Raw genomic sequence first — 27,103 nt, forward strand, 5'->3', positions numbered from 1 at the left:
TAAGCGTGACGATGAGAGAACTTCAAAGCACTTGGAAACCTAAAGGCATGTAGTGTGTAACATCAGTGTTACAGGGTTAGGTATTAATTCCTTATAACTGGCCAGTATTTTAATGCGGATCCCTAAAAATATATTCACAAGTCGCAAGCTCTTGAAATCGACCTAATCTAAACACACGGTCATAATTTTTGCTTTTTATTACCTTTTTTCGGCGAGTCGCTCTTATGGTACTTGACACTATCGAATACTCGATAGCTAAACACAAGAGTTCTATTTCAGATGCGTGTAAAAAGGGCGTAGGTTAATTTAAATAAGGTGACACATACGTCATCTTGTTAAAAATTATAATAATTTAAATTATGAAATGACGTATGTTAATGCAAAACGTATGTACAAAAGTCTTTTTATTTTGAAGATCTATTCGTGTGAATGTTATGGTTTTAAAATATAAACCTACAGGAGTTAGTCAAGATTTGGAGCCCGAAACGACTGGCTGGATACGCGTCGTGACATTTAGCCAGAAATCAGTTAATTGTGTCTTTATCTCTTAGGTCAAATCTATATAGGTAGATTAGCCTTGAAAGTGAATTATAGCAATAGTGTGATTTAAAATGACAATAGACTGTGTAGAGATTTTAAGTGTTTAAAGTGTTTGTTTTCTAATAATGTGTAATTATGTTCAAGTAGAATCAGTGAAATCAGGAAGTGTTTAAACTTATTTATAATTTAGTTTTAAGTAATATAAAGTTAATCATTTTATCCCCTTAGGTCATCACGTCGGGTGTTTTATATTTTTTTTAGCTTAGTCCAGCGTGATTCGCGAAGGGTTAGGGAAATCGTCAGTGGACGATTCGTACGTAGGACAAAAATAGATCTCTTCTGCAAAGTTCCCGAGTCGAGCCAGCGAGCGAGAGTACGAGTGAACGAGAAGAAGATTATAGGGAGCCCTTCTGGCTACTTTCGTATGTCATGATTTAGCTCGTTATTATTAAATTAGCTATGAAAGTGGATAAAACACTCTTAAAATCACTTTTACTTTGATCTGTTTGCATGAATTGAATGTTGACATTGCAGTGAAGTTGTTTTGATGGAGGAGCCGAATACCATACATCATACACTCAATCAAATTTTGGCTCTTTCCGACAGAATGACAAAATTGTAGTGTCACGCATTTAATTGCTTCTTTGATCCTATTATTTGTGAGTAGATAGTGAACCACAATAAAAAACTATACACACACACACCCATGTATTTTGTCCCACAAACATAATACATGGACACACACACTCGATACACACCACACTACACTTACACACACAGCTGACACACCACACGTTTAGTCCATTTGCATACACACACTTAGGTACACTCGGAAGAAGGTCGGTGGCCGAGAGTAGCTCCTGCCGCACCGGGCGCCGAATCTGGCTTTGGCCTGAAGTATCTGACGTGTCAGTGCTTCAGAAGTCCGAAGCCTTTACACCACACGTTAGGTACACACCCAAGGCCTGAGTTGTTTGTATTTCTGCAACATTTCGCTCTGTAGTCCTGGGATTCAACCACTCGATATGTGCCGACCCCTGACGTCTGATGTCGTGTGTGAAGGTAGAGTGCTCTCTTTCCAATTTAAGGGGCTGCAGTACAGTGGATGTTGTAGAGTATAAATGATATTCAGAGCACCTTTGGACAAATTCACACACTCACTAACTTTGTCACAAATACGCGGCTGCATGTCGAGTTAGGGAAAAGCGTAAATATCGCAGCGCGTAGATAGCATGGCGTAGTTTATAAATGCATTGTGCGTAAATATATTTTTGAGAATGTCAGGAAAGTGCAGTATGCTGAAGAATGAATACCTAGGTGCGATGGTTTGAATGTTTTTCATGGTTAGATAGGTATTGCGCCACGAAGGATTGTCGGACGCGTAGACGGGCATGTTCCATTCTCAACGTCACGCGAGGCAGGGGTGTAGGCGTGCAGGGAGCCCCTTTTCATTCCAAAACAAAGTAATAACTTAGGTTCCCCTTTCTAGACCTATGGTCTTATATCACAAGGTCCCTTGTGGTCGGGTTTTATTTTAGGTTGTTGTTTGTTTCCTGTGCGACGGAGCCTATGAATATTTATTTAAGTTAGAAAAGTACTTAGTTGTTTAATTGTAATATAATTATATAATGTATTTGTAAAATCAGGTAATTAAGTCGATTCATTAATATTATTCTTAGTTTTAAGCCCCATGCTGTTTTCGGGTGAGTTGCATGTTCATTTATGTAGTTAGTTTTTTTTATTTTCCATAATTTATGTCTGCTTGAATTTTATTGTGTTTTCATGGTTTCATTTTATACGTACAATTTTATTTCAGCACGGTAACGAAATGTATTCGTGATTCTAACGATATTTTATCACAACGTAGAGGGTTATACATTTTAATCTAGACGATCACAAATATATAGGCCAATAGTTGAATAAAGTATTTCTTAAAAGCCGTAGGTTTATTGCTTTTACAGTGGTGCCGTGACCAGGATTCAAGTCATTCAAAATTAAATTAATTCTGTTAATTTAATTACTTGAGAACGGATCAGAGTTATTGTTTACTTAAATTGCTACACATATCGTATGTTCTTTATTTAAATCCAAATATCAGGATTCTTCAAATCGTGAGGGCGTATGTTAGATTCATGTAAGTAGTAGAGTGTAACGTTTGTTTATTGTTATTAATGTATTTCGTTTAAACATCGGTCAAAGGATATTGAGGGCGTAAAAGTACGGTTTAAAGGGTTCTTATGACTCTTGCTTAAAATCAAAATTTAATTCATAATTTCTTAAATATGTTCCTATTTCCTATTTAGATATCCTCACAATTTTAAACTCTTCGATTCTAAAATTGTATCGTCTATCTGAGGGCGCTCTGTAACATCAGTGTTACAGGGTTAGGTATTAATTCCTTATAACTGGCCAGTATTTTAATGCGGATCCCTAAAAATATATTCACAAGTCGCAAGCTCTTGAAATCGACCTAATCTAAACACACGGTCATAATTTTTGCTTTTTATTACCTTTTTTCGGCGAGTCGCTCTTATGGTACTTGACACTATCGAATACTCGATAGCTAAACACAAGAGTTCTATTTCAGATGCGTGTAAAAAGGGCGTAGGTTAATTTAAATAAGGTGACACATACGTCATCTTGTTAAAAATTATAATAATTTAAATTATGAAATGACGTATGTTAATGCAAAACGTATGTACAAAAGTCTTTTTATTTTGAAGATCTATTCGTGTGAATGTTATGGTTTTAAAATATAAACCTACAGGAGTTAGTCAAGATTTGGAGCCCGAAACGACTGGCTGGATACGCGTCGTGACATTTAGCCAGAAATCAGTTAATTGTGTCTTTATCTCTTAGGTCAAATCTATATAGGTAGATTAGCCTTGAAAGTGAATTATAGCAATAGTGTGATTTAAAATGACAATAGACTGTGTAGAGATTTTAAGTGTTTAAAGTGTTTGTTTTCTAATAATGTGTAATTATGTTCAAGTAGAATCAGTGAAATCAGGAAGTGTTTAAACTTATTTATAATTTAGTTTTAAGTAATATAAAGTTAATCATTTTATCCCCTTAGGTCATCACGTCGGGTGTTTTATATTTTTTTTAGCTTAGTCCAGCGTGATTCGCGAAGGGTTAGGGAAATCGTCAGTGGACGATTCGTACGTAGGACAAAAATAGATCTCTTCTGCAAAGTTCCCGAGTCGAGCCAGCGAGCGAGAGTACGAGTGAACGAGAAGAAGATTATAGGGAGCCCTTCTGGCTACTTTCGTATGTCATGATTTAGCTCGTTATTATTAAATTAGCTATGAAAGTGGATAAAACACTCTTAAAATCACTTTTACTTTGATCTGTTTGCATGAATTGAATGTTGACATTGCAGTGAAGTTGTTTTGATGGAGGAGCCGAATACCATACATCATACACTCAATCAAATTTTGGCTCTTTCCGACAGAATGACAAAATTGTAGTGTCACGCATTTAATTGCTTCTTTGATCCTATTATTTGTGAGTAGATAGTGAACCACAATAAAAAACTATACACACACACACCCATGTATTTTGTCCCACAAACATAATACATGGACACACACACTCGATACACACCACACTACACTTACACACACAGCTGACACACCACACGTTTAGTCCATTTGCATACACACACTTAGGTACACTCGGAAGAAGGTCGGTGGCCGAGAGTAGCTCCTGCCGCACCGGGCGCCGAATCTGGCTTTGGCCTGAAGTATCTGACGTGTCAGTGCTTCAGAAGTCCGAAGCCTTTACACCACACGTTAGGTACACACCCAAGGCCTGAGTTGTTTGTATTTCTGCAACATTTCGCTCTGTAGTCCTGGGATTCAACCACTCGATATGTGCCGACCCCTGACGTCTGATGTCGTGTGTGAAGGTAGAGTGCTCTCTTTCCAATTTAAGGGGCTGCAGTACAGTGGATGTTGTAGAGTATAAATGATATTCAGAGCACCTTTGGACAAATTCACACACTCACTAACTTTGTCACAAATACGCGGCTGCATGTCGAGTTAGGGAAAAGCGTAAATATCGCAGCGCGTAGATAGCATGGCGTAGTTTATAAATGCATTGTGCGTAAATATATTTTTGAGAATGTCAGGAAAGTGCAGTATGCTGAAGAATGAATACCTAGGTGCGATGGTTTGAATGTTTTTCATGGTTAGATAGGTATTGCGCCACGAAGGATTGTCGGACGCGTAGACGGGCATGTTCCATTCTCAACGTCACGCGAGGCAGGGGTGTAGGCGTGCAGGGAGCCCCTTTTCATTCCAAAACAAAGTAATAACTTAGGTTCCCCTTTCTAGACCTATGGTCTTATATCACAAGGTCCCTTGTGGTCGGGTTTTATTTTAGGTTGTTGTTTGTTTCCTGTGCGACGGAGCCTATGAATATTTATTTAAGTTAGAAAAGTACTTAGTTGTTTAATTGTAATATAATTATATAATGTATTTGTAAAATCAGGTAATTAAGTCGATTCATTAATATTATTCTTAGTTTTAAGCCCCATGCTGTTTTCGGGTGAGTTGCATGTTCATTTATGTAGTTAGTTTTTTTTATTTTCCATAATTTATGTCTGCTTGAATTTTATTGTGTTTTCATGGTTTCATTTTATACGTACAATTTTATTTCAGCACGGTAACGAAATGTATTCGTGATTCTAACGATATTTTATCACAACGTAGAGGGTTATACATTTTAATCTAGACGATCACAAATATATAGGCCAATAGTTGAATAAAGTATTTCTTAAAAGCCGTAGGTTTATTGCTTTTACAAGTGGCAAAACACCTAAATGGGCATCCCGACGCTGAAAACAGAGAAAAAAAATTGCGCTCGCTTCGCTCGCGTTTATGATTTCTATTTTAGCAACTTAGTCAATACTTCACGCTTACTACGCTCGAAATCTCGTTTTCATTTCAAGCCTGCATTCTTGACTGCTCTGATGGACTAGGTACATTTTGTTTGCTATGATATGTACATAATAACTAACTATCAGCCCCAGGGACGTATAAAAGGGGAAAAGTTTTCGCGCTCGCTTCGCTCGCGATATTTCTTTCTAGCGTAAGCCCATTTATAATTTAAAAAAAAAAGCGTAATATATACAACGGCGCTGAAACTCGAAACTCGCTCTACCCTGATAGAGTGCACAGGCCGGCACTGGCATAGCCAAAAGTAAATGGCGATAACTAATACCAACTATAGATTTCGTTAATGTTAGTTTTATAGTTTAATAGCTAACATAAAGGTAAAAAAACCGTAGGTACAAAAGTATGAACTGCCTTGCAAATTTTAGTATTTCGTACTTTAGAAAACAAACATATTTCTGAAAAAAATTGGCTGTTACAGACAGACGCACGAGTGATCCTATAAGGGGTACGATTTTTCTTTTTGAGGTACGGAACCCTAAAAAACTCCTTTTTTTCTGTTTTTCTTTTCAAAGAAAAAAACCTTTTTTTTGCAACCCTAAGCAAAAGTGTTAAAAATGTAATCAAAGAATGAAAATTTGGCCAGGAAAATTTTCTGAAATGGTCATGAAAAGTCAGGGAAAAGTCAGGGATTTTTTTTTTTGGGTTTAGTAGTGGACACCCTGTTATTTTTAAAACAATATAGGCACGTAAATGACATTAATTATGTCATAAAAATACAGTAGATATATTGTTTTAATCCAAATAATCAAATGCACTCTAGATAAGACTATCTAGAATTGTTATTCAAGTACCCAGTTCAAGTCAACAGTAGTGCACGAAGCCAAATCTGTTGAACAAATTTTAGTTATTTATTCAATGTAATTTAGATAAATAATTATAAATACCTATATGTGTATATTTCATAATTTGTTAAGTATATATAATGTTTTAAATACTTGTGTATTTGTTTGGTTACCAACCATACTCTGCCACCAATACAGCACGCTGATAACGATCTTTATACATTGTTATAGAGCAGGGTTCATCTTGTTCTTGTACAGGCGAAGTGTAGAAAAAACTCCGTAATTTGCTGATGCTGTGTAGTTTCTTCATTTGCGTATAACGTTTATGAATGTATTATAAATATACATATTATGTGCTTTATTGTAGTTCAATGATAGATTAATTTCGAGCTGAGAATAAACATTACTCCGAATCACTCCGATATCACACGATGCTTGGCGAAATTAAAAAATAATAGTTTTTGAGCTACATGTCATACAATATTATTTACTCTATTTTAACTCGCTCTACAATTGTGGGTTAAACTCTTTCGGGTTTTTCGAGGCCCACGGTGTATAGGTACATTAGGTACTATTTAAATTTACTCCAAAATCAATTTTATTCAACTAGGCTATAAGTTACAAACCAATATTATAATAGGTACATATCGTTTTCTTATCCGGCAATAAAACTTGTCAGAAGTCAGAATTGAACACAAATTGAATGGGAAGTGGACAATGGCTTTGTACTACTAAAGCTCTATAGAACCGCCGCCCATCAATGCACTTGACAAGCTATTGATTAACGCCTATTAGAAGTCATAACTCATACGTCTAATAAGCGCTTATAACATTAATTCGCCGGTGTTCAAGCCTAGACAAAGGTAGCGATCCAATTTTGCCTGACACGTAAGTAATAACACGAGCAGTCTTAACGGCCTGGCACCATATTCCCATAGCTTACAGGACTAGGCCAATATTCAACCACAAGCGATACCTAATTGCGATGCTTGCTTAGGTACTTGTATATACTGTTCAAATTTGTAACTTACAAGATGTCTCCCGCTAGAACGGGCCGGAGACGGGTTGAAGCTTGACTTCTAGCCCTTCGTTTTCTACAAAAAAGCATCACGTGATGATGATCATGAATCACCCGTCATAGAAAATGAAGTATCTAACTGGCCGATACGGCCCCATCCGATCTAAAGAAGCCCACAGATTACCATGCACATGCAGTTGCCAAACAATATCGGCTTGTCTGTTATTTAGAGCTGTTACTTTTTTGAGTTTTTGCAAATAGGTAACTGACAGGCCAATATCGTCCGGCAAACTGGTAATCTAATCTATAGGCTCCTTAATTGCGCAGTCCCATAAATACTGGTCTTCTTGAATAACATATCTGTTGGTTCGGTATGCGGCAGTAAGACATGGCCTAAGCATGATTATCTTCTAGGCTAACTCGTAATTTGAAATCTGAACATATCTCATATCTCTCTGAAATAGGCCTAGTCTAGTCAGATAAAGTAATATTTATTACCAATGAAACATATCTCTAGATACTTAAAAATGAGTGTGTAATAACTATGATGAACATTCTGGCGGTTTATTGCAATTTTTTTTTTGTGAATTGTGGCTTGATGATTTATGTTTGACTTATAAAATATTGAATTGAAGCAGAATTAATGACGGCCGGTCTGGCCCCTTTAGTACACTTTCGTAACTAAAACTTTGTAACCAGCTTCGAAACGGGAAAAAAATCCCAATTCGTAACTGGCTTCAAATTGGGATTTTCCCATTACCGATTTGTAACCACGATTGGTAACCGGCTTCGAAACGGGAAAAAGAATCCCGTGTTCTAACTGCTTACAAAATGAGACTAAATCATTCGTAGCCATGATTGTTAACCAGCTTCCAAACGGGGAACAATATCCCGTATTGTAACTGGTCACAAAATGGGACTTTTTTTTGCCGTCATGAACACATGATTTATTCTAATAATGCTGACATTGAGTAATTTTTTGGGGTTAGAGCCCTTATAGTTTCGCTCTGTCCGTCTGTCCGCATGTAGGTACTGTACACCGTCCTAGCTTCGATTTGGTGGAAACTCCGATCAATAACTCGGGCCCAATACGTAACCTGCTACAAACAGGGAATTTTGTATTCCCGTTATGTAGCTAGTTACAAAATTTAGTTACCAAACGGTACCACGCTGAATTTTTAACTTCTGATTAGCAGAAACGTCTGCAATCGATGCCACTAGGCTTAGAATAAATTTAAAAGTGGAAAATGTCTGCCTTGGGTTAGGTACCTAGATCCCTAAAGTGTCTATATTTGAAACAATCAAAGAACTTCTAATTATATTTATGCAAGATACCGAGTAACATTAAAATTTAATCAAATACATTATAGGTACCGATAAATTAAATTACTCGCTTCAATCGGCTATCGCATAACAAAATAGGTATATCTATGCATCAGAGTAATCTGCGATCTAGTTCATAAGTAAGCTAAGCTCTAGCATTCAGATCTCCCTAAATGATTAGTGTGTGTGTGGATTGAGTGAGCACCTTCCGAAAATAAAAAAAAATATGCTGATCATTTAGTAAAAGTTCCAAAACAATTGTAAAATTAATCTCTGAATTTGTAAAAAGATAAATCAAAAGATACAGCCATTAACATGTGCTCACTCAGTTCTCACAACCTACCAACGAAAACAGTGAATATATTCATTTAACATATAATATTTATATACTAACATTTAGTAAAAAATAGGCCAACCTACCTCTATAAATATTAGATCACCTAGTGACGTATTTAATTTTTTACAAATAGTTTCTTATGCTCACTCAATCCTCACACTTTTGAAAAGCCGAATTTTGATGAAAAACATAAGATTTAGACCGCTATTATATGTGTATAGTTTAGTAAAAGTGAAATGGGAATTTGTAAAATACAAAACGAACCACTAACGTGTCAGGTTTTTTTATAATAAATTTTTGTAAGTGCTCACTCAGTCCACACGTTTTGAGAAAGTTAAAAATGTAAATATCTTACGATTTGTAGCACCTAAGACACTCGAAAGTACTTCAACATTTAGTAAAAATTTTTACTAAATATCCACCATCTAATATTTTATATTCGTTGTCTGGTTTTAAAGATATTCAGACATAACTTTTCTCATACAAATGTATCAAGTAGGGTGACCACACTATGTCGGCTCCTGATTTTCCCCACCTTCCCATTGTCATATTGAGATTGGGGAGTTTCGTTCAATTTTGATAATAGTTTTAATTATCCTGACGTCGATAAAAATTACACAATACACATCATCACTAGGCCAAGAACATAACCTAAAAACAGTTTGCAGATGGAGAATTAATATGGTATTAGTTTAATATAAACTATTGTCAAAATTGAACGAAACTCCCCAATCTCAATATGACAATGGGAAGGTGGGGAAAATCAGGAGCCGACATAGTGTGGTCACCCTACTTGATACATTTGTATGAGAAAAGTTATGTCTGAATATCTTTAAAACCAGACAACGAATATAAAATATTAGATGGTGGATATTTAGTAAAAATTTTTACTAAATGTTGAAGTACTTTCGAGTGTCTTAGGTGCTACAAATCGTAAGATATTTTACATTTTTAACTTTCTCAAAACGTGTGGACTGAGTGAGCACTTACAAAAATTTATTATAAAAAAACCTGACACGTTAGTGGTTCGTTTTGTATTTTACAAATTCCCATTTCACTTTTACTAAACTATACACATATAATAGCGGTCTAAATCTTATGTTTTTCATCAAAATTCGGCTTTTCAAAAGTGTGAGGATTGAGTGAGCATAAGAAACTATTTGTAAAAAATTAAATACGTCACTAGGTGATCTAATATTTATAGAGGTAGGTTGGCCTATTTTTTACTAAATGTTAGTATATAAATATTATATGTTAAATGAATATATTCACTGTTTTCGTTGGTAGTTTGTGAGAACTGAGTGAGCACATGTTAATGGCTGTATCTTTTGATTTATCTTTTTACAAATTCAGAGATTCGTTTTACAATTGTTTTAGAACTTTTACTAAATGATCAGCATATTTTTTTTTATTTTCGGAAGGTGCTCACTCAATCCACACACACACAATGATTACAGTAACGGACATCCAATGCACATTCTCGAGCGGCGGCACGGGCCTGCGGGACTCAGTGACGGCTCTACTCAGGAAGCCGGAAGGGTTCCGCGGGGCCCCGCTGTTCGCGGACGACCGGGCGACGGACCCCGTGGCTGACCCTGTGTGTCAGATCCGGCCGGAGCCGGAGGACCCGACGGGGCTGCTGTACAGGCTCCGGATATCGGACTTTACCAGATGTGGAGTGCTGAAGCGGAATGTAAGTACATTTCAAAGATTAAAACACTTATATGTCATTGTATTGGTGAAAAGTAACCCCTTGCCCTTGCCCTTGAATTTTTGTCACTGGCGGTGCCCCTTATGTTCGTAAAGTCAAATGCTATAAACTGAAATAGATACCATACACCAAAGAAAAATCGATCAAGCTCACTAAATAGTTAGAACGCTATTAAGTATCAATAAGAAAGTGTACTAAAGTTGTGCAAGAAGTGATAACGCCTCCACCTAAACAATTTTGTGAACACTTGCTATATAACTCGTTAATATTTATGTGTCACCACAGATAATAACATTTCCCGTTACTAACCGTATGGATGTGAGTGGCACTCAATCTCCAGTGCCTAACTATACAGCCTAGGTACCTAGGTATATTATCTAGGCCTAGACTATTGAGGTGAAGAGAAAACGAAGTGGCTGTGTCGATGCATCGATTATATGGAAATGTAGTTTAGTTTTAACCGAGAACATGTCTCTTGGAATAGTTAGAACTGTTAACCTTTCTTTGAACCCGTTGGCAATATATTGAGCAATTTAGAATGGGTGTGGATCTACGCTACACATGGCAAAATAAATAGGTATAACTAAAAGTCCAGTATATTATTGTTAAAGAGGAAAACACCAGACATCATGAAATACAGGTTTTAATACATAACACTTAGAAAACAGAGCGTAGCTTGAGACAATTCACAGCACGACGCGGTAATGGCCGACGATCCTCTGACAGCTCCCCCCGCGCCAACTAGTGACGCGACACCGACCGTAGGGCTTGACACAGCAAGCACCACAATCGGTTATTAGCTCGGCCTCCCTGATGAGAATTCTTCGCCCACGAAGACCAGCAGCAGCACCACAGAACTCCTGCACCTTCTGCGCCTTCCAAGTCGTTCCATCAGACTTGTGTCGCAGCCGATTGGAGCTCAGCATATCCGATAGCTTCTAAGACAAACGAAAACAATACCAATTGGCATCTCTCACTTAGAAAGTAATCTCCTAATGTTGAGGCCACATCAGAGTTACGATTTTATTACTGTTGGCCCTTTAAATACTAGTGTGGTATTTTTTTTTTCAACTGATGCGATATTATCCACTGTCAAGTGTTTGGCCTAAAAGGAAAACATCATGTAGGCGAATATCGCACTCACAGCCAACAACTTTTAAGGAAGGATCATAGACAAAGTCTAAAGGATAACATCACGACATTAGACTAATGGCGGCTGTCTTATGGAAAACATCATGTAGATAATACTCTGCTTTTAGAGTAAGCTTCATGTAGACAACTATTATTATTTCATCAAGAAACATAATTAAAACAAAAACAACCAGCAAAAGAACTTGTGCTCTTTAAGCTGCTATAGCTTAAGTTTTGTACAACAATCTCTTTAAGGTTATTAAGATCACGGGCTCTTTAAGAATTTGTATCATAAGCTCTTTAAGCTGATACGTCACATAGGCTCCCAAAGCATTAGTATCATAAGCTCTTTAAGCTGATACCTCATATAGGCTCTATAAGCTAAATTATATATGGGGCTTTTTAAGCTAATTAATATATGGGCTCTTTGAGCTAAATTACACATGGGGCTCTTTAAGCTAATTTATATATGGGGCTCTAAATAATATGGGGCTCTTTAAGCATTTGTATCATAAGCTCTTTAAGCTGATACCTCACATCTCTTTAAACTAAATTATATTTATGGGACTCTTTAGGCATTGGTATCATAGCTCTTTAAGCTGATACTTAACGTGGGCTCTAAGATAATTTTATTTATTGGGCTCACTAAGAAACATTCGTATCATAGCTCGTTAAGCATTGGCGTCATAGCTCGCTAAGCTGACACTCCTCACAGGTTTGTTAATCATTCGTATCATAGCTCGCTAAGCTGATACATCTTACAGGCTCGCTAAGCATTGGTGTCATAGCTCGCTAAGCTGACACTCCTCACAGGTTTGTTAATCATTCGTATCATGGCTCGCTAAGCTGATACGTCTTACAGGCTCGCTAAGCATTGGTGTCATAGCTCGCTAAGCTGACACTCCTCACAGGTTTGTTAATCATTCGTATCATGGCTCGCTAAGCTGATACGTCTTACAGGCTCGCTAAGCATTGGTGTCATAGCTCGCTAAGCTGACACTCCTCACAGGTTTGTTAATCATTCGTATCATGGCTCGCTAAGCTGATACGTCTTACAGGCTCGCTAAGCATTGGTGTCATAGCTCGCTAAGCTGACACTCCTCACAGGTTTGTTAATCATTCGTATCATGGCTCGCTAAGCTGATACGTCTTACAGGCTCGCTAAGCATTGGTGTCATAGCTCGCTAAGCTGACACTCCTCACAGGTTTGTTAATCATTCGTATCATGGCTCGCTAAGCTGATACGTCTTACAGGCTCGCTAAGCATTGGTGTCATAGCTCGCTAAGCTGACACTCCTCACAGGTTTGTTAATCATTCGTATCATGGCTCGCTAAGCTGATACGTCTTACAGGCTCGCTAAGCATTGGTGTCATAGCTCGCTAAGCTGACACTCCTCACAGGTTTGTTAATCATTTGTATCACGGCTCGCTAAGCTGATACGTCTAGGCTCGCTAAGCGTTTATCCTCACGGACTCGTGGTACGTGCAGACTCACACTGCCTCGCAGGCGAGCAGACTCACACCGCCTCGTAGGCGAGCAGACTTGCACCGCCGCATAGGCGAGCAGACTCGCACCGCCTCGCAGGCGTGCAGACTCGCACCGCCGCATAGGCGACCAGACTGGCACCGCCTCGTAGGCGAGCAGACTCGCACCGCCGCATAGGCGAGCAGACTTGCACCGCCTCGCAGGCGAGCAGACTCGCACCGCCGCATAGGCGACCAGACTGGCACCGCCTCGTAGGCGAGCAGACTCGCACCGCCGCATAGGCGAGCAGACTTGCACCGCCTCGCAGGCGTGCAGACTCGCACCGCCGCATAGGCGAGCAGACTGGCACCGCCGCTCAGGCGTGCAGACTCGCACCGCCGCATAGGCGAGCAGACTGGCACCGCCGCTCAGGCGTGCAGACTCGCATCGCCGCATAGGCGAGCAGACTCCTGCCAGTATATTCTGTAACCACAATTCTTAGGCAATAACTGTGTTCGCCATAACATTCTATGTTTAGATTAGTCGGACGAATTTAGGTAAGGTTCAACCCTTACTATTTTTTTTTTATAAATGTAATTTATCTGTCTCTTTAGAATTAATTATATATATGAATTTCGAGGAGAGAGACCTGTGCTCATCTATGAAGCATTTTATAGGGGTAATAATGATGACAGCTTCGAACAGATTGATACCTATGCAACCCGATGAACGACCATGAGATAGGTACTCAAATTCAGATACTCTATCAAGAATATTGATATCTTTTTTTTTAAACATGTACATGCTCACAGTGTTGACTCTAGGTATTCCAACATGGTTTAGCTATACCAAGATATCAATTGTTCTATTAAAATCACTTCCATTTCAAGACATGTAATTGTTCTATGCAAATTGATACATCAATATTTTATTGTGTATTTATCTTTTTACCAGTTAGTAGTACATTCGTTGCACTTGTCCCATGACATTGATAATTTTATACTTCAAATTATTCAAACAAAGAACTTTAGTTAAAAATTCTCAACTTGTGTCAGTCTTTGATGCTGTATCATCAAACTTGGCAACCATTAACATTTTACCTTCAGTTGCTTCTCATCAAATATTTACTTCACTGCCAATAATTCCTTGCACCATACAGTTTGGTGACAACTCCCATCTTGCAGCTGGAGCAATGTGAAGCTATTTTGAATTCTAACAACATATAACATTTCACATAAATTAGATACAAATATAATTTGTCAAAATTAAATAAGTAACATTATTTTCCTTCACTCATTAACTTGATTCTCTCATGAACGCTTGAAGCTGAACTTAGATGTATCATCTACCCTGGGGCAATGTGATTATAGATAACCCAATAATTTTCATCACTAATCAAGACTTTGCTCTCATACTAAAAGGAAATATTAATTTTCCATCACAACATCATATGACCAACAATTAAGGTTTAGATGTTCTGCAAAAATCATAACATAATCAATGTTCCCTGTCTATTTTATTCATTCATATTACTGCCTGATATAGCACTGTCAACATTAACAGTTGGTACCTGACTCAAAGATGACAAAAGTGAGGATAAGTCAACTCACACACTCTTTTATATCCGTATGCCACATTCTAGCAAAACAGTATAATAAATCAATGACATGAGTGAATACATATCACCTCAATCCTTCTACTTGTACATCACAGGCCCTTGGTGGTCATGCTAGCCTGTTCTATTTTATTTCTAAAACATTGACACATTAGCTCTATTTTAGTTATTCAGTGTCCATGTCCACTCATATCTCTTGGGAAGTCCAAGAGGCTCATATAATAATTTGTATGTGAGTTTTATATTTGATCAGTAATAAATTGACATTATTTTAACCATGAACTACTATTTATTAAATAATCGATGGAATCAGGCGTTACTTTGCGGAAATCCATGTTAATCGTAATTAACATTACGCGCATTAGCAAAGGAAAGTTCTAGTTTACGATTTACTATTTATTACTTCAAATTACATATGTGAATATCAATCACATAAAAGTGAAACCTCATATGATATAATTTGACCTTACCATGTTCAATTTTGTCCCGCTTACTATATTTTATGTACCTCCATTTACACAGAACAATATTACACATATTTGTGCAATCAAAATGATTCCTGCAAAATGCAGGAACTAGGCTTCTATTATGGGTGTGGAGATTGGCAGACACCCATCCATCTTGTTCATCTCTCTGGTAAATTATAACCTCAGGATAACATGTTTATTCTGTGAACATACAATTGAAGCAACAACTTTTCCTGAAATTACATTTATTACCAACATGCTTCCATAATTAATAATGCCACACTTCACACAACACTCTCAATTTTGTGAAAAGAGAAACATGCTGTTCAATATCCCATGACAGCAATGCCGGTAATGCATAAATAGGTATTTAAGATTCCATTATATTATTAATTGCAATAATAACATCCAAGGAGTAATATTCACACACCACACAGGTAGTTCTCAACTAATTACTTACAACCATTCAGTGCTTAAAATATTTTTAGTGACAATAATAGGTAAGTACTCAATATTAAATCACCTAACTCTCATAATGGTAACTTATGGGGTAATTAATAAGCAATACTTTTTGAAGTTAAATTATAGAATCCAGTAATATTGGTAAAAACCATTAGATTTAGACAGTGTTCTAATAAAGCTCAATAATAAATCAGAAACCTTAGCTGATAAAATATCATAAGCATTTCCAACACAACTACAGAATTTTCTGAGCTTGTTACCGATGAATGGATTTTATATGATTAGGATTCAGGGCAATTATTATGGTGCCTGACTATGATGTTATTGTAGTCATCTAGCTGCCATAGTTGGCATTCATAGTCCAATATTATTATTACTGTTCTTTGAATATTATGAAGGGTAGACTAAGAGTCAATGGCAATAAAATTATTAATGACATCTGTCCATGTCAATAAAGGTAAGAATTAAGAATGCTGCTTATGCGCAATAGGTAAAAACTCTTCTTTAACAAGTGTATAACATAACCTTTCACAAGTTGTCCTTGATTGCTTAATGATATTCAAGATCTCATACAGTAACATTCAGTTCTTGAACTTGTCACAACATATATAAAATTATAACTTACGTGACTTAAACATCGTTCCAACAATTGAAACTACATGATAAAGCTTACCATACTCTGTAATTCTACCACCTTTTTGTATTGTATCCAAGTCGTATAACGACATGGCCTTCAATCACGTACTGGATCATCAGTAACTTACTTAACCTTTTCTTCTCGAAAATATGCCTTACCAAGGCTTTACCGATTATCTGTTTTCAGTATTCAATGATGAATGGTGCCAGAAGTATAGTAAATTCACAAGAACCGGCGTTACTTTCGTGAACAATAATGAGTAGGCAAATACGGCTTTTACGCCAATTACAATATATCGCACGTGTAGTTCACGGATCTCACTTCTGACCTGTTAAAGAGGAAAACACCAGACATCATGAAATACAGGTTTTAATACATAACACTTAGAAAACAGAGCGTAGCTTGAGACAATTCACAGCACGACGCGGTAATGGCCGACGATCCTCTGACAGCTCCCCCCGCGCCAACTAGTGACGCGACACCGACCGTAGGGCTTGACACAGCAAGCACCACAATCGGTTATTATTATGTAGTACGTACCTACGTTAGTACTCTGAGATGAAATGGGGTAACCCATAACTAGTGTTTTTGCCACGTTTTTGCATAACAGTAAAGATGCTAAAACATTACAAATACAGGTAGACATCTAGTCATTCGATGTACGAAATTAATAACGTAGGTACTTATATTATGAAATGATAAAGAAAAAAATTGGTTGTCTGTAAAGTCGGTTTACGGACGGTAGTTTAACGTGATAACGTCAAACATTACAGTAGTATAGACAGGGGCGGTCAGAGTATAGCAAAAGGGGCCCGATTCTGGGACTTTTTTCACGTTTTTTTATTTATTTATTTATTTATTTATTAAAAATACACAAAAGTTAACAGTATTTCACCAAAGCACTTATGTGGTAATATAATTATGTACATGTTAAATTGACATAAATAAAAGCAAACACACTTAAAAGTTAAACTATGGTTATTACATTAATCACCTAAGGAGTGTAGAGTCTATGAACCTTAAGAGTTTTCTGTAAAACACACCAACACTATCAGCAAATATGTCAATATCGTCTGTCTCCAACATGATGCGGTTAAGAGCAGCTCGGGCTCGAGCGGTGCGCCGGCCGCCGCGAACAGGCGCCGCCGCCGCCGCGCCGGCACCGCGCCCGGCATGCCAACCACCACATTCGCTCTTGGCACTTGCAGCCCCATTCTCTCAAGCACGGATGCGTCATCTACTCTATGGTGAAACAGTTGGCGGTAATGCATAATATGCAGCAGTTTACGTCTGGTTTCTAGAGTTTGAAGACCAACCATTCCTGTTACCAAAGACCTATATAACTCGATCCTCTTTGCTGTTACGAATAGAGATGGATACATATATGGGTAATATCCGTACAGTCGTTTGTAAATGTGCCTACAGAACTTCCTCTGCACTCTTTCTAGCATAGTGTTTTGTTCTTATTAGAAAGAATGCATTAAAATAAGCATCTTTTATAAATTAAAGTTTTTTTTTAAACCTACTAATTTAGGAGTTAGAGTGGTGCAAAGTTGCAAAATTTTCCCGTAGCATTACTAAGGCGCCAGAGACAGAAAGCGATATCGACGGAGCCCCGCTTATTACAGAAACTGCACAGAATAGGAGCCTTCGGCCGTTTGAAGATACCTAACGAACCTAACCTATATAAAAGTCGTCATTTTGTATCCTAGACCGTTTGCGAGACACGCGTTAATTTTATTAAAGTGCTAGTGCCATTTACTAATCTTAGAACCCTAATATCTCAGTAAATATTAATGGAGAAGAAAAAGTTTATATAACAAAACATCCTTATTTAAACGTGTTCTATATGATTTATCAATATTAACATAGGTTATATTGGTAAAAAAATCATCGTAAATTTATTAAGTCTCTGGCGCCTTAGTAAATACTATGGGAAAATTCGCAACTTCGTACTGCTCTAACTCCTAAATAAGTAGGTTTTTCAAACAACTTCATTCTATAAAAGATGCTTATTTTAATGCAATCTTTCATGTTTTTAAATTACAATACAAACACTCAAAAATAATAAACACGAGCGCGCCATCTGTCGCAGCTGTGGTGCTTTACTTTACTCAGGCCACACGCTACAACCATACCGAGCGCATCGATCAGCCGCTTAGTTCCTACGCGCGCCAATAGATGGCGCTTTCGCTATATTGGGAAACGGGACAATGACGTCATCTTTTTCGTGCATGCTGCCCGTAGTAACGAGTTATTAGACGTTATCACGTCAAAATGTGTCTATAACCATAGAGTCTATTCTATAATTACCGCACACGGCGCTATTCGATCTTAAATTTCCTCACGCGCGTATTAAATCCATGATTCTCATGCTCTATCTATTTTACAGGTATTCTTTGATATGCAATAAATTGATATCAATGTGATGTATTTGAAAGCATTTGCGTTGCGTGCCACTTTTTCTTTTAACGTGGTATACAGTTATGACGAGTCCAAGGCGGCTAACGAATCGAAACAAGGTGGTAAAATTGGATATCATTAATACGAGTACGAGAACTGATATCATGAGACCCGTTAAGATGTTAAATTATTGTTGTTCGGGATTTTCCTTAAATAGCTACTCTACTTTTACATCGTTTTTTATTTAAAAAAAACCGTACACTTTTGAAAGCGACATTTGTTCTTATGCGGGTTCTTTTTCACTCTCACTTGGAAATGAAGGCATACCGATATCGTGACTATATCGTTGTACCTACCTAATTGTCATAACATAACCAATATATTTAAATATATATCAGAAGTTGCTCTAATTGGGTAGGTTCCTGATTTAATCAAATTTATTCGTCATTTTATAATCTACATCGAATCTATTGTTTCAATCAAAGTATTTATTGGTTAATTATACAACTTATTCTAAACACACCACCCCATTTGATTGATTCTATGATATTGATATCAAAGCGATTTGATACTGATGTCTCATTGTCACTCAACCAAAAACGTCACTTTCGGCACTAATAGATCGTATCGCTGCGACATCTTAAAAGCATTGTTCGCATTAGCCCGACATCACAAAGGAATTCGAGGCACCGATTCGTATCGAATACTTGAAATATTTGCGAGAGGCTCGTCTGTAGCGCGGGCGCTAAACTCGCGCGCAGAATGGTTTATCCCTCATTGTTCGCACATTCCCATATTTATATGTAAGTGGAGACATTGTTTACTCTCTTACCGTATCTTAGCAGTATAGTAACGTCTTTATGTTATACGCCACGGTGGGATCGATTTAATTCGTGTAGAAATAGGGCAATAAATTTCCGAAGAAAAACACGCCATTTCCATTGAACTGATGATTAATTACCTATTAGAAGAGTTATTAGATCGTAAAGTCTAGGTAACATTAAATTACTGTGATGACGGAAAAAAATTTGCAGCAGCAATTAATTAATAAAACAAAATAGTATATTTAGACTCGGAAAGCGACTCTGATGTCTGTATGTATAAATTACTGAGGCAATTACCTAGTATTTTAACTGTTACCACGATATCGTTTGAACCCATCCCGCAGTGAATATGTTCAGTATTTTTTAACGATATTTAAATTAGAATAACAATATAACCTACGTGTTCACAAATTGGAAATGTTGGTGTCCGACAGTTTTTCCTGAAAATAATTGGATTTTATGATGATTTCTAAAGTAGCTATGCCTTTTAAAAACTTTGTTCCCAAAAAATCGCGCTCGGTCCAATGAAAATTTAGCAGAAGAAACTTCGGCTAAATAATATACCTACAGCGTGTGGATTCCATACGGGCGAATAATGTATCCAGTTATAGTATCTGATCATACGAATCGTGTACTATAATCATTTTGTTAAAAAGTGTTTTTAATTAAGAGTAATTATTTTTTTAAATCTGACCAAGCAGCAATGTACCCCGTCCAACTTCATACGTTGACATAAACGTCATGTCGTAGTGACGTTTAGGTAGGTACGCTAATTGATGTGGACGTAATACATTGCGTGCTGAATTATTATGTATGAAAAAATTTTTTCATCTATTAAAAAAAAACAAGTAGTTAGGCTCCTTAGGTCCTATACTAATCGTTACTAAGATATTCGCCCGTATGGAATACACACGCTGTATATTATTTAGCCGAAGTTTTTGTATATTTTAATAATACATTTTAATAGAAGCTGAGATAATATTATCAGTATTATTTGTTTAGCTACATATGTTGCAGCTGATGATGTTGTAAATAATCTTACCGTACTGTTCTTTCCAGGGTTTCGTGCACGTCCGCGTATGGTTCCCTCAGTTCCCTGGCGTGGTGATGCAGTCGGATCAGGAGCTGATCATCATGTGTAAGCCACCCGAGCCCACCATCATCGAGAACAAGGCCGCCGGCTTCGCTGGCAGCTTGTAAGCACCTACAATAACAATTATGATATCATATTATGATCTTAGCAGAACAGTCAATTGTCATATAATGTGGAGTGGAGCACGACTTAGTATGGTTCCCGAAGCACCCTCTAGCGTGGTGATTCAGTGGGATCTAGAGCTGATCTCCATGTGCATACAAAAAATAAATAGATTTAGAGGCAGTAGGTATTTTAATTTAGATTTATAATGGATCTTCAAAAGCCCGAGGAACCATATCAATTGTACTATTTTTCACCTTAGATGAGTTCGGAGACACTCGTAAAATTGTGAATTACGTATAGGTACTACTTATGTTCAAATGTTCACTAAATATTCTTAAAGAAAAATATATAAAAACTGTACTTTTTTCAATTTTTTGTATTATCATGCGCTATTAACTAAATTTCATCAAATACGAGAGAAAAATAATATTAACTATGTTTGAATAACACAATGCATGAAATGGAAAATAATAGGGGCGGATGTTCCGTTTCATACATTGTTTATTTAAAAGTAACATATTTTTTCTCTCGTATTTGATGGAATCTATGTATAATTATAATAAGCACTGATAATGCAATATATTAAAAAAAGTATACTTACATAGTTTTTATCTTTCGTCAAAGATATTTTTCAAAAAGTACTTATGCGTGGGTAATTCAGAATTTTTGGAAGTGTCACCGAACTCATCTAAGGTGAAAAACAATATTGTAAGTATATATGTGATTTCTTTTGTCAGTTTTTTCATCATTTCATCTTTATAACTTTGATCTTATCCCGGTAGTTAATACCTATCTAAAATAATGGAGGTTTTACTTTGATGGACGGATATTAATTTGTTTATAGACACCATAAACCGTTTTATGCTAATGCATTGTGCCTGTATTGTATTATGTAGGTACTTAAATGCCACCACAGCCTCGAGGCCGTCTTAGCTAGGAGATAAACAATTAAGGTTTACTACAGAACAGGCCCGATAGGCCGATTCCAGATGGATTACCTACCCGCCAACTAGAAAATCAGCTTGTAGTTCCCGTATAACTTGCAGTCAGTCTATTCAATCAGTACCTACATATAATATGTGCAGTTGACTCTAACTCGTTAGTAATGACTTCTAAAATTGTATTCGCAGCCCACACGGCGCGCGAGTGTCCGGCGTGGTAGAAGAGACGCCGGGCCGTCTCGAGTACGAAGTGGCGCTGTACAAGGAGGCGCCACCTGTGTCGCGGCACACCAACCACTCCGTCGACCTGCCCGTCGATCAGGTAACTGCTGTACGTTCTGTTATCACATATTTTGTATGCACATAATACTTAACTAGGTTGGTTGCTGGGAGTTAAGAGATGCCGCGCCAGCTAGAGACTCTTGAGTGCGAAATTGCACTATACGAGGCGCCACCTGTGTCACGAGATAATAATCACTCCGTCGACCTGGCAGGCAATTATGGTCGCGCGATAAATGATAAAACATCTGGCCGTCCCTATCGCACTTACTAATAGTGCGATAGGGACGGCCTGATATTTTATCGTCTATCGCGCGACCATGCTACCCGTGCTGCCCGTCTATCAGGTAACTAGGTACGTACCGCACGTTCTGTTATCACTTATTAATTATAAACACTAAAAGACGAAAAAGGTAGGGTGTTTAGAAGATATCGGGTCAGCTGGATCCGAGTAGTTATGAAGTGGCGCTGTAGGTACATGATTATTAACAATATTGACAACACTTAAGTGCACAACACTTTTTTTTTGTTTTATTAGATACAACGCAAAATTAAAATAGTACATTACGATACAAGTGCGCACATGTATTGTACGACGTTTTTCAGTACAGGTGGCCCTCCGAAGTATCGACCTGACATATATAATCAACCACTTCTCGCACTTTTACGTAGTGCGTAAAAAAAACACCACCTGTGCTGAAAATGATAATTAACTTTATTTTCAGCAAAAGCTTAAACGGTTTAATTATGATAGATGTCTATAATTTGACTTTATACAGAGAACTACACGAATAACGAACGATATACTTAGGCAGTAAGATTATTGAATCCGGAGCGGCGAACGCCTGAGACAAATGTAATAATACGCCGACACGACCTATTTATTTAATCTACTTTCTATGTAACCGGACCGGTAGCATGGCCGCTTTTATTATGATCATAGCTTGCAATTAGATACATAGTAATAGTTAGCGATGAAAGCCTAATGTAGGACAATAACTATATAAACGTCCTACGGAAAGCTCAGTCGATTTACCTACACGTTTTATAGCCTTACGTGTTTTACACAATAGGAAAAAAAAAATACCTGTCAGTGAAGTTTTTGAAATGTATAATAATCCGGTTTCTATATAGAAAGCTTAAAGTAAAAATAATCTACAAAATTTCAGGCGGTACCCATTGGCACGAAGCTGCAGCTGCGCGCACGCATCAACCCAGAATCGGCGTGGCGACACATTAAGCTGCTAGAAGTGGCCGTGTCACCGGACCCGGACCGGCCACACGCGCCCGGCGCCGTCCTGCTTGTCAAAGAGGGGTAATTTTTTTTTACATTACGTTACGTGCCATTTTTATAAACTAGTACCTTACCTAATTGTTGTACAAGAGGTAGGTGTGCATGTCCTGCATATCATTTTCTAAAGTATCCAAGGGCAACGATAATTGCTTACCACCAGGAAATCGTCTGCCCGTTTACCTCCTATATCATGAACAATAAAATTGTAAATACAGTGTGGAAGGCAGCCGCGTTCCAGTTCAAAACCTGTTAATGAACATCAAAGTCGACAAACAAATTGTGCTCGCATAAAAAACTGCCTCTGATGTTATCACCTTAGATAACCTTGTAAAACACCTTTAGCACGAGTTTTGGATGCACTCAGTTGGATACTTTATTATCTCTGACCGGTTTAATACGACATGCACTTTACCTAACTGCATGTGGTCTCAAAAATGCGGATACCTTTCATTTAAAAGTAAGTGCCAGGGGTCACTTTTACACAGTTATGCATTTCGCATATCGGTAAATGAAATTTACGTTCGTTTTCACGCGGGACTGAATCTTTACATGGTGTTCATAAACGTGTTTGCGAATAAATTTGAAATATAAGATTGTATCGGATGAAAAGAGAACGACTCAGTATATTTCAAGGCGTAATTCAACACTTATTTTTATTGTTGGTGACATTGCCGTAATATGTATATTTACATACCAGGCAAATTCTACGAATATTTTATTATTTTAGCCCAAATAGTTGTGGCTTGTGTCCGGAGTTGGCTGATCGAATCACCTATTAATTAGCATAACAGCATTTACCTATTACCTACTTAATCGTTGACCTTCTGTAAACCTAGGGAACGAAAGACCTATCTGACTACCTATAGAGAAAAATATTAACAGGAATTAACTCACGATTTTACTTTCCAGCTGCCGAAACCGCGACTTCGCGTCCATCATCCCGCACCAGCCGGCTCGGTACCGCGAGCGCCACAACGAAGTGTTCCTAGACTTTGAGGCGTTCCTCTTGGCCTCTATGAAGGAACGCTCGACTCTGTGGATCCACTCACAGATCAAGGCTTGCATGGACGCTGCGGACTGCCAGCCGGATTACTGTCTGGACTTGTTCGAACCTTCCGGTAATACTTATGGCTTTTAGCTATTCATCATCATCATCATCATCATCATCATATCAGCCGTTTATCGCTGAGCTGCTACTACTGCTGAGCAAAGGCCTCTCTTCTAGTACGCCACTTCTCCCTGTCCTGGGCTAGTCTCATCCAGTTGAAACCCGCAATTTTCCGGATGTCGTCGACCCAACGAGCCAACGGATGCCAGGCACTTCTTACATTTGTTAGCGGCCACCATTCCGTTAGACATTTTAGTACACAGCCTGCCATCACTCTTCCTGGTACATGTCCTGCCCAACTCCATTTTAGTTTGGTAATAACTAGACATGGGCCGAATATGGACTTTGCCGAATACGAATATTCGGCCGAACATTCGGTTCAGCTCTTACCGAACCGAACATTCGGCCGAATATTCGGTTACGCCATATTTTTTAAGGGGATTCATTAAAACTATTAAATGATTGATAATCGTTACATATGTTACTACAACCACCTACATCTATGTTTTTATGATTTAGTGGAAAACTAAAACTTAGTTAAAACAACTCTGAATTCTTCTCAACTGAGTTGAAACTACGGTTTTTTAACTTAAAAATAAAAAATTGTATTTATATTTTGACGCATATTAGGTTTCTCTCTTTTTAGCAGTTCCTCAAAAAGCTACTAAAATACGTAAGATCTTCATTAGTTATTTACTTTGTTTATTCGGTAAATATTCGGCAATGCAACCGAATAATTCGGCCGAATACGAACAATTAAAAACTTGCCGAATACCGAATATTCGGCCCATCTCTAGTAATAACGAAACCTACGTCTTGCACCTTAGTGCGACGACGGATCTCGGTATTCCTCACTCGATCTTGCATCATGATACCGAGCATGGAGCGCTCCATGGCTCTCTGTGCTACTCGTATCACGTGCATAGCCTTCTTAGGGACCGGCCACATCTAAGAGACGCATGTCCTGAGGTGCGGAACGGACGTCCGCGCCACGCCGCCTGAATGTAATTCAAAAAACGTCTCCTCAGTACATTTTGTATAGGAAGGACGTAAGACGCGCCCCCAGGCGGCGCGCCACGCCGCCGCCACGCCACGCCGCCGCCACGCTGCCTGGGTCGCGTCTTACGTCCTTCCTATACAAAATGTACTGAGGAGACGTTTTTTGAATTACATTCAGGCGGCGTGGCGGAGACGTCCATTGCGCGCCCCGAGACACGCGACGCTTAAGTGGGAACGCTGCCTTAGTGAGCGTCCATGTCTCGGCACCGTAGGTCATGGTGGGCAGGACACATTGATTAGGCGATTTTTCAATCATTGTGTAACTTCGTTTTGTACGTGGTCTGTCGATGGATATTGTAATTACTAATTGCATATTCCTATTATAATAATCACAGAACTTAATTTAGATAGAAGAAACAAATTCATATATTTGTATAGGGGCCGAGCGTGTCAAATTTTGTACTGAAGTTGATTCTTGCCTGTAATTTTAAATATGTCTCAGGCTCTTGATTGTTCATAATTTTTGTGTTGTTGCAATTGAATATCACGTAACGAGGCATTTTTTATGTTTTGGTTGACATCAACTTACAAAAATTGACGCCCGAAAGCTGCAAGCTGCGAGTAAAGACGGACAACTCAGTGGATTTCACTGAGTTCATTTGACACGCTAAGTAGATACGTTTGCTTGATCTATGGTATATATGACATCTGTGATAATAATGTTGTTATTTTTTATCGTTCCTCAGGTCACGGTCGCCGGCGCAGATCGCTCCCCGACGCGACACACATACACAACATAACCAGCGCCGCCATGGTGGCAGACAACGGGACCACCCCGTACACGAGGTTTAAGGAGAACCTTGAATACACTGTCGTGATGCCGGGGGAACTGTTCCATCGGACACCGCTGGAAGGGACATGTGCGACGTCTATGATGGTCGCTGCGGCGTTAGGGGCCTTGCTGTTCATGTCAGCACTGCTGGTAAGATATAGACGGGGTTTAAAGAGAACCTCGAGTAGGTATACTGTCGTGATGCCGGGAGAACTGTTCCATCGGACGCCATTAGAGAGTACGTGTGCCACCTCTATGATAGTCGCTGTGGCGTTAGACAACTGGACCACCCTGTACACGAGGTTTAAGGAGAACCTTTAGTACCTATACTGTCGTGATGCCGGGAGAACTGTTCCATCGGACGCCGTTAGACGGCACTTGGACCTCTATGATGGTAGCTGCGGCGTTAGGAGCCTTGCTGCTCATGTCAGCTTTGCTGGTAACAATATTATGGGTACCCCTTATATTTTAGGTTTCCATAACAAGACGATTCGAAAGAGTTTGTAAAATCCTACTTGACTTACTTGACTTAATGTCCTGTGTCCCCTAGATGGGGCAGAGGGCATCCACAGTGCGTCGCCATCCCGAGCGGCTTTGAGCTTCGCGCTTTACTTCGCTCCAGGTCATCCCTATCGCCTTCGCTTCTGCAGTGATCGTCCTCCGCCAGGACTGCTTAGGGCGGGCACGTCTTCGCTTTCCTTGGGGATTCCAGTCTAGGGCTTGCCTCGGTATGTGGTCGGGGTCCCTTCGGAGCGTATGGCCAATCCAGTTCCATT

General features: G+C 38.4%; 2 protein-coding genes across 4 annotated transcripts in view; one reads left to right on the plus strand and one right to left on the minus strand.

Annotated features, from left to right (window-relative positions):
- The window catches only part of LOC125231721, a 50,491-nt gene that overhangs the window by 20,513 nt on the left and 2,875 nt on the right, over nt 1-27,103 (plus strand). The window contains exons 3-8 of one of the 2 annotated variants that reach the window (XM_048137267.1): nt 10,419-10,654; nt 20,736-20,872; nt 22,005-22,146; nt 23,264-23,409; nt 24,298-24,506; nt 26,242-26,477. In XM_048137267.1, the coding sequence (XP_047993224.1) occupies nt 10,419-10,654; nt 20,736-20,872; nt 22,005-22,146; nt 23,264-23,409; nt 24,298-24,506; nt 26,242-26,477 (1,106 nt within the window). The remainder of the gene's footprint in view (nt 1-10,418; nt 10,655-20,735; nt 20,873-22,004; nt 22,147-23,263; nt 23,410-24,297; nt 24,507-26,241; nt 26,478-27,103) is intronic. The other variant, XM_048137268.1, reaches the window with a different exon arrangement.
- LOC125231722 lies at nt 11,410-15,172 on the minus strand. Of its 2 annotated transcripts, none has more exons than XM_048137269.1 (2): nt 13,325-15,172; nt 11,410-11,607 (listed from the first exon to the last, which is right to left on the minus strand). In XM_048137269.1, the coding sequence occupies exons 1-2, from the start codon at nt 13,722-13,724 to the stop codon at nt 11,564-11,566; spliced, it is 444 nt and encodes a 147-aa protein (XP_047993226.1). In that variant the 5' UTR covers nt 13,725-15,172; the 3' UTR covers nt 11,410-11,563. The 2 variants fall into 2 exon arrangements, with proteins under 2 accessions (XP_047993226.1, XP_047993227.1); XM_048137270.1 differs by having other exon boundaries at nt 11,410-11,610.

This window comes from Leguminivora glycinivorella, chromosome 12 (assembly GCF_023078275.1).
Source record: "Leguminivora glycinivorella isolate SPB_JAAS2020 chromosome 12, LegGlyc_1.1, whole genome shotgun sequence".
NCBI lineage: Eukaryota > Metazoa > Arthropoda > Insecta > Lepidoptera > Tortricidae > Leguminivora > Leguminivora glycinivorella.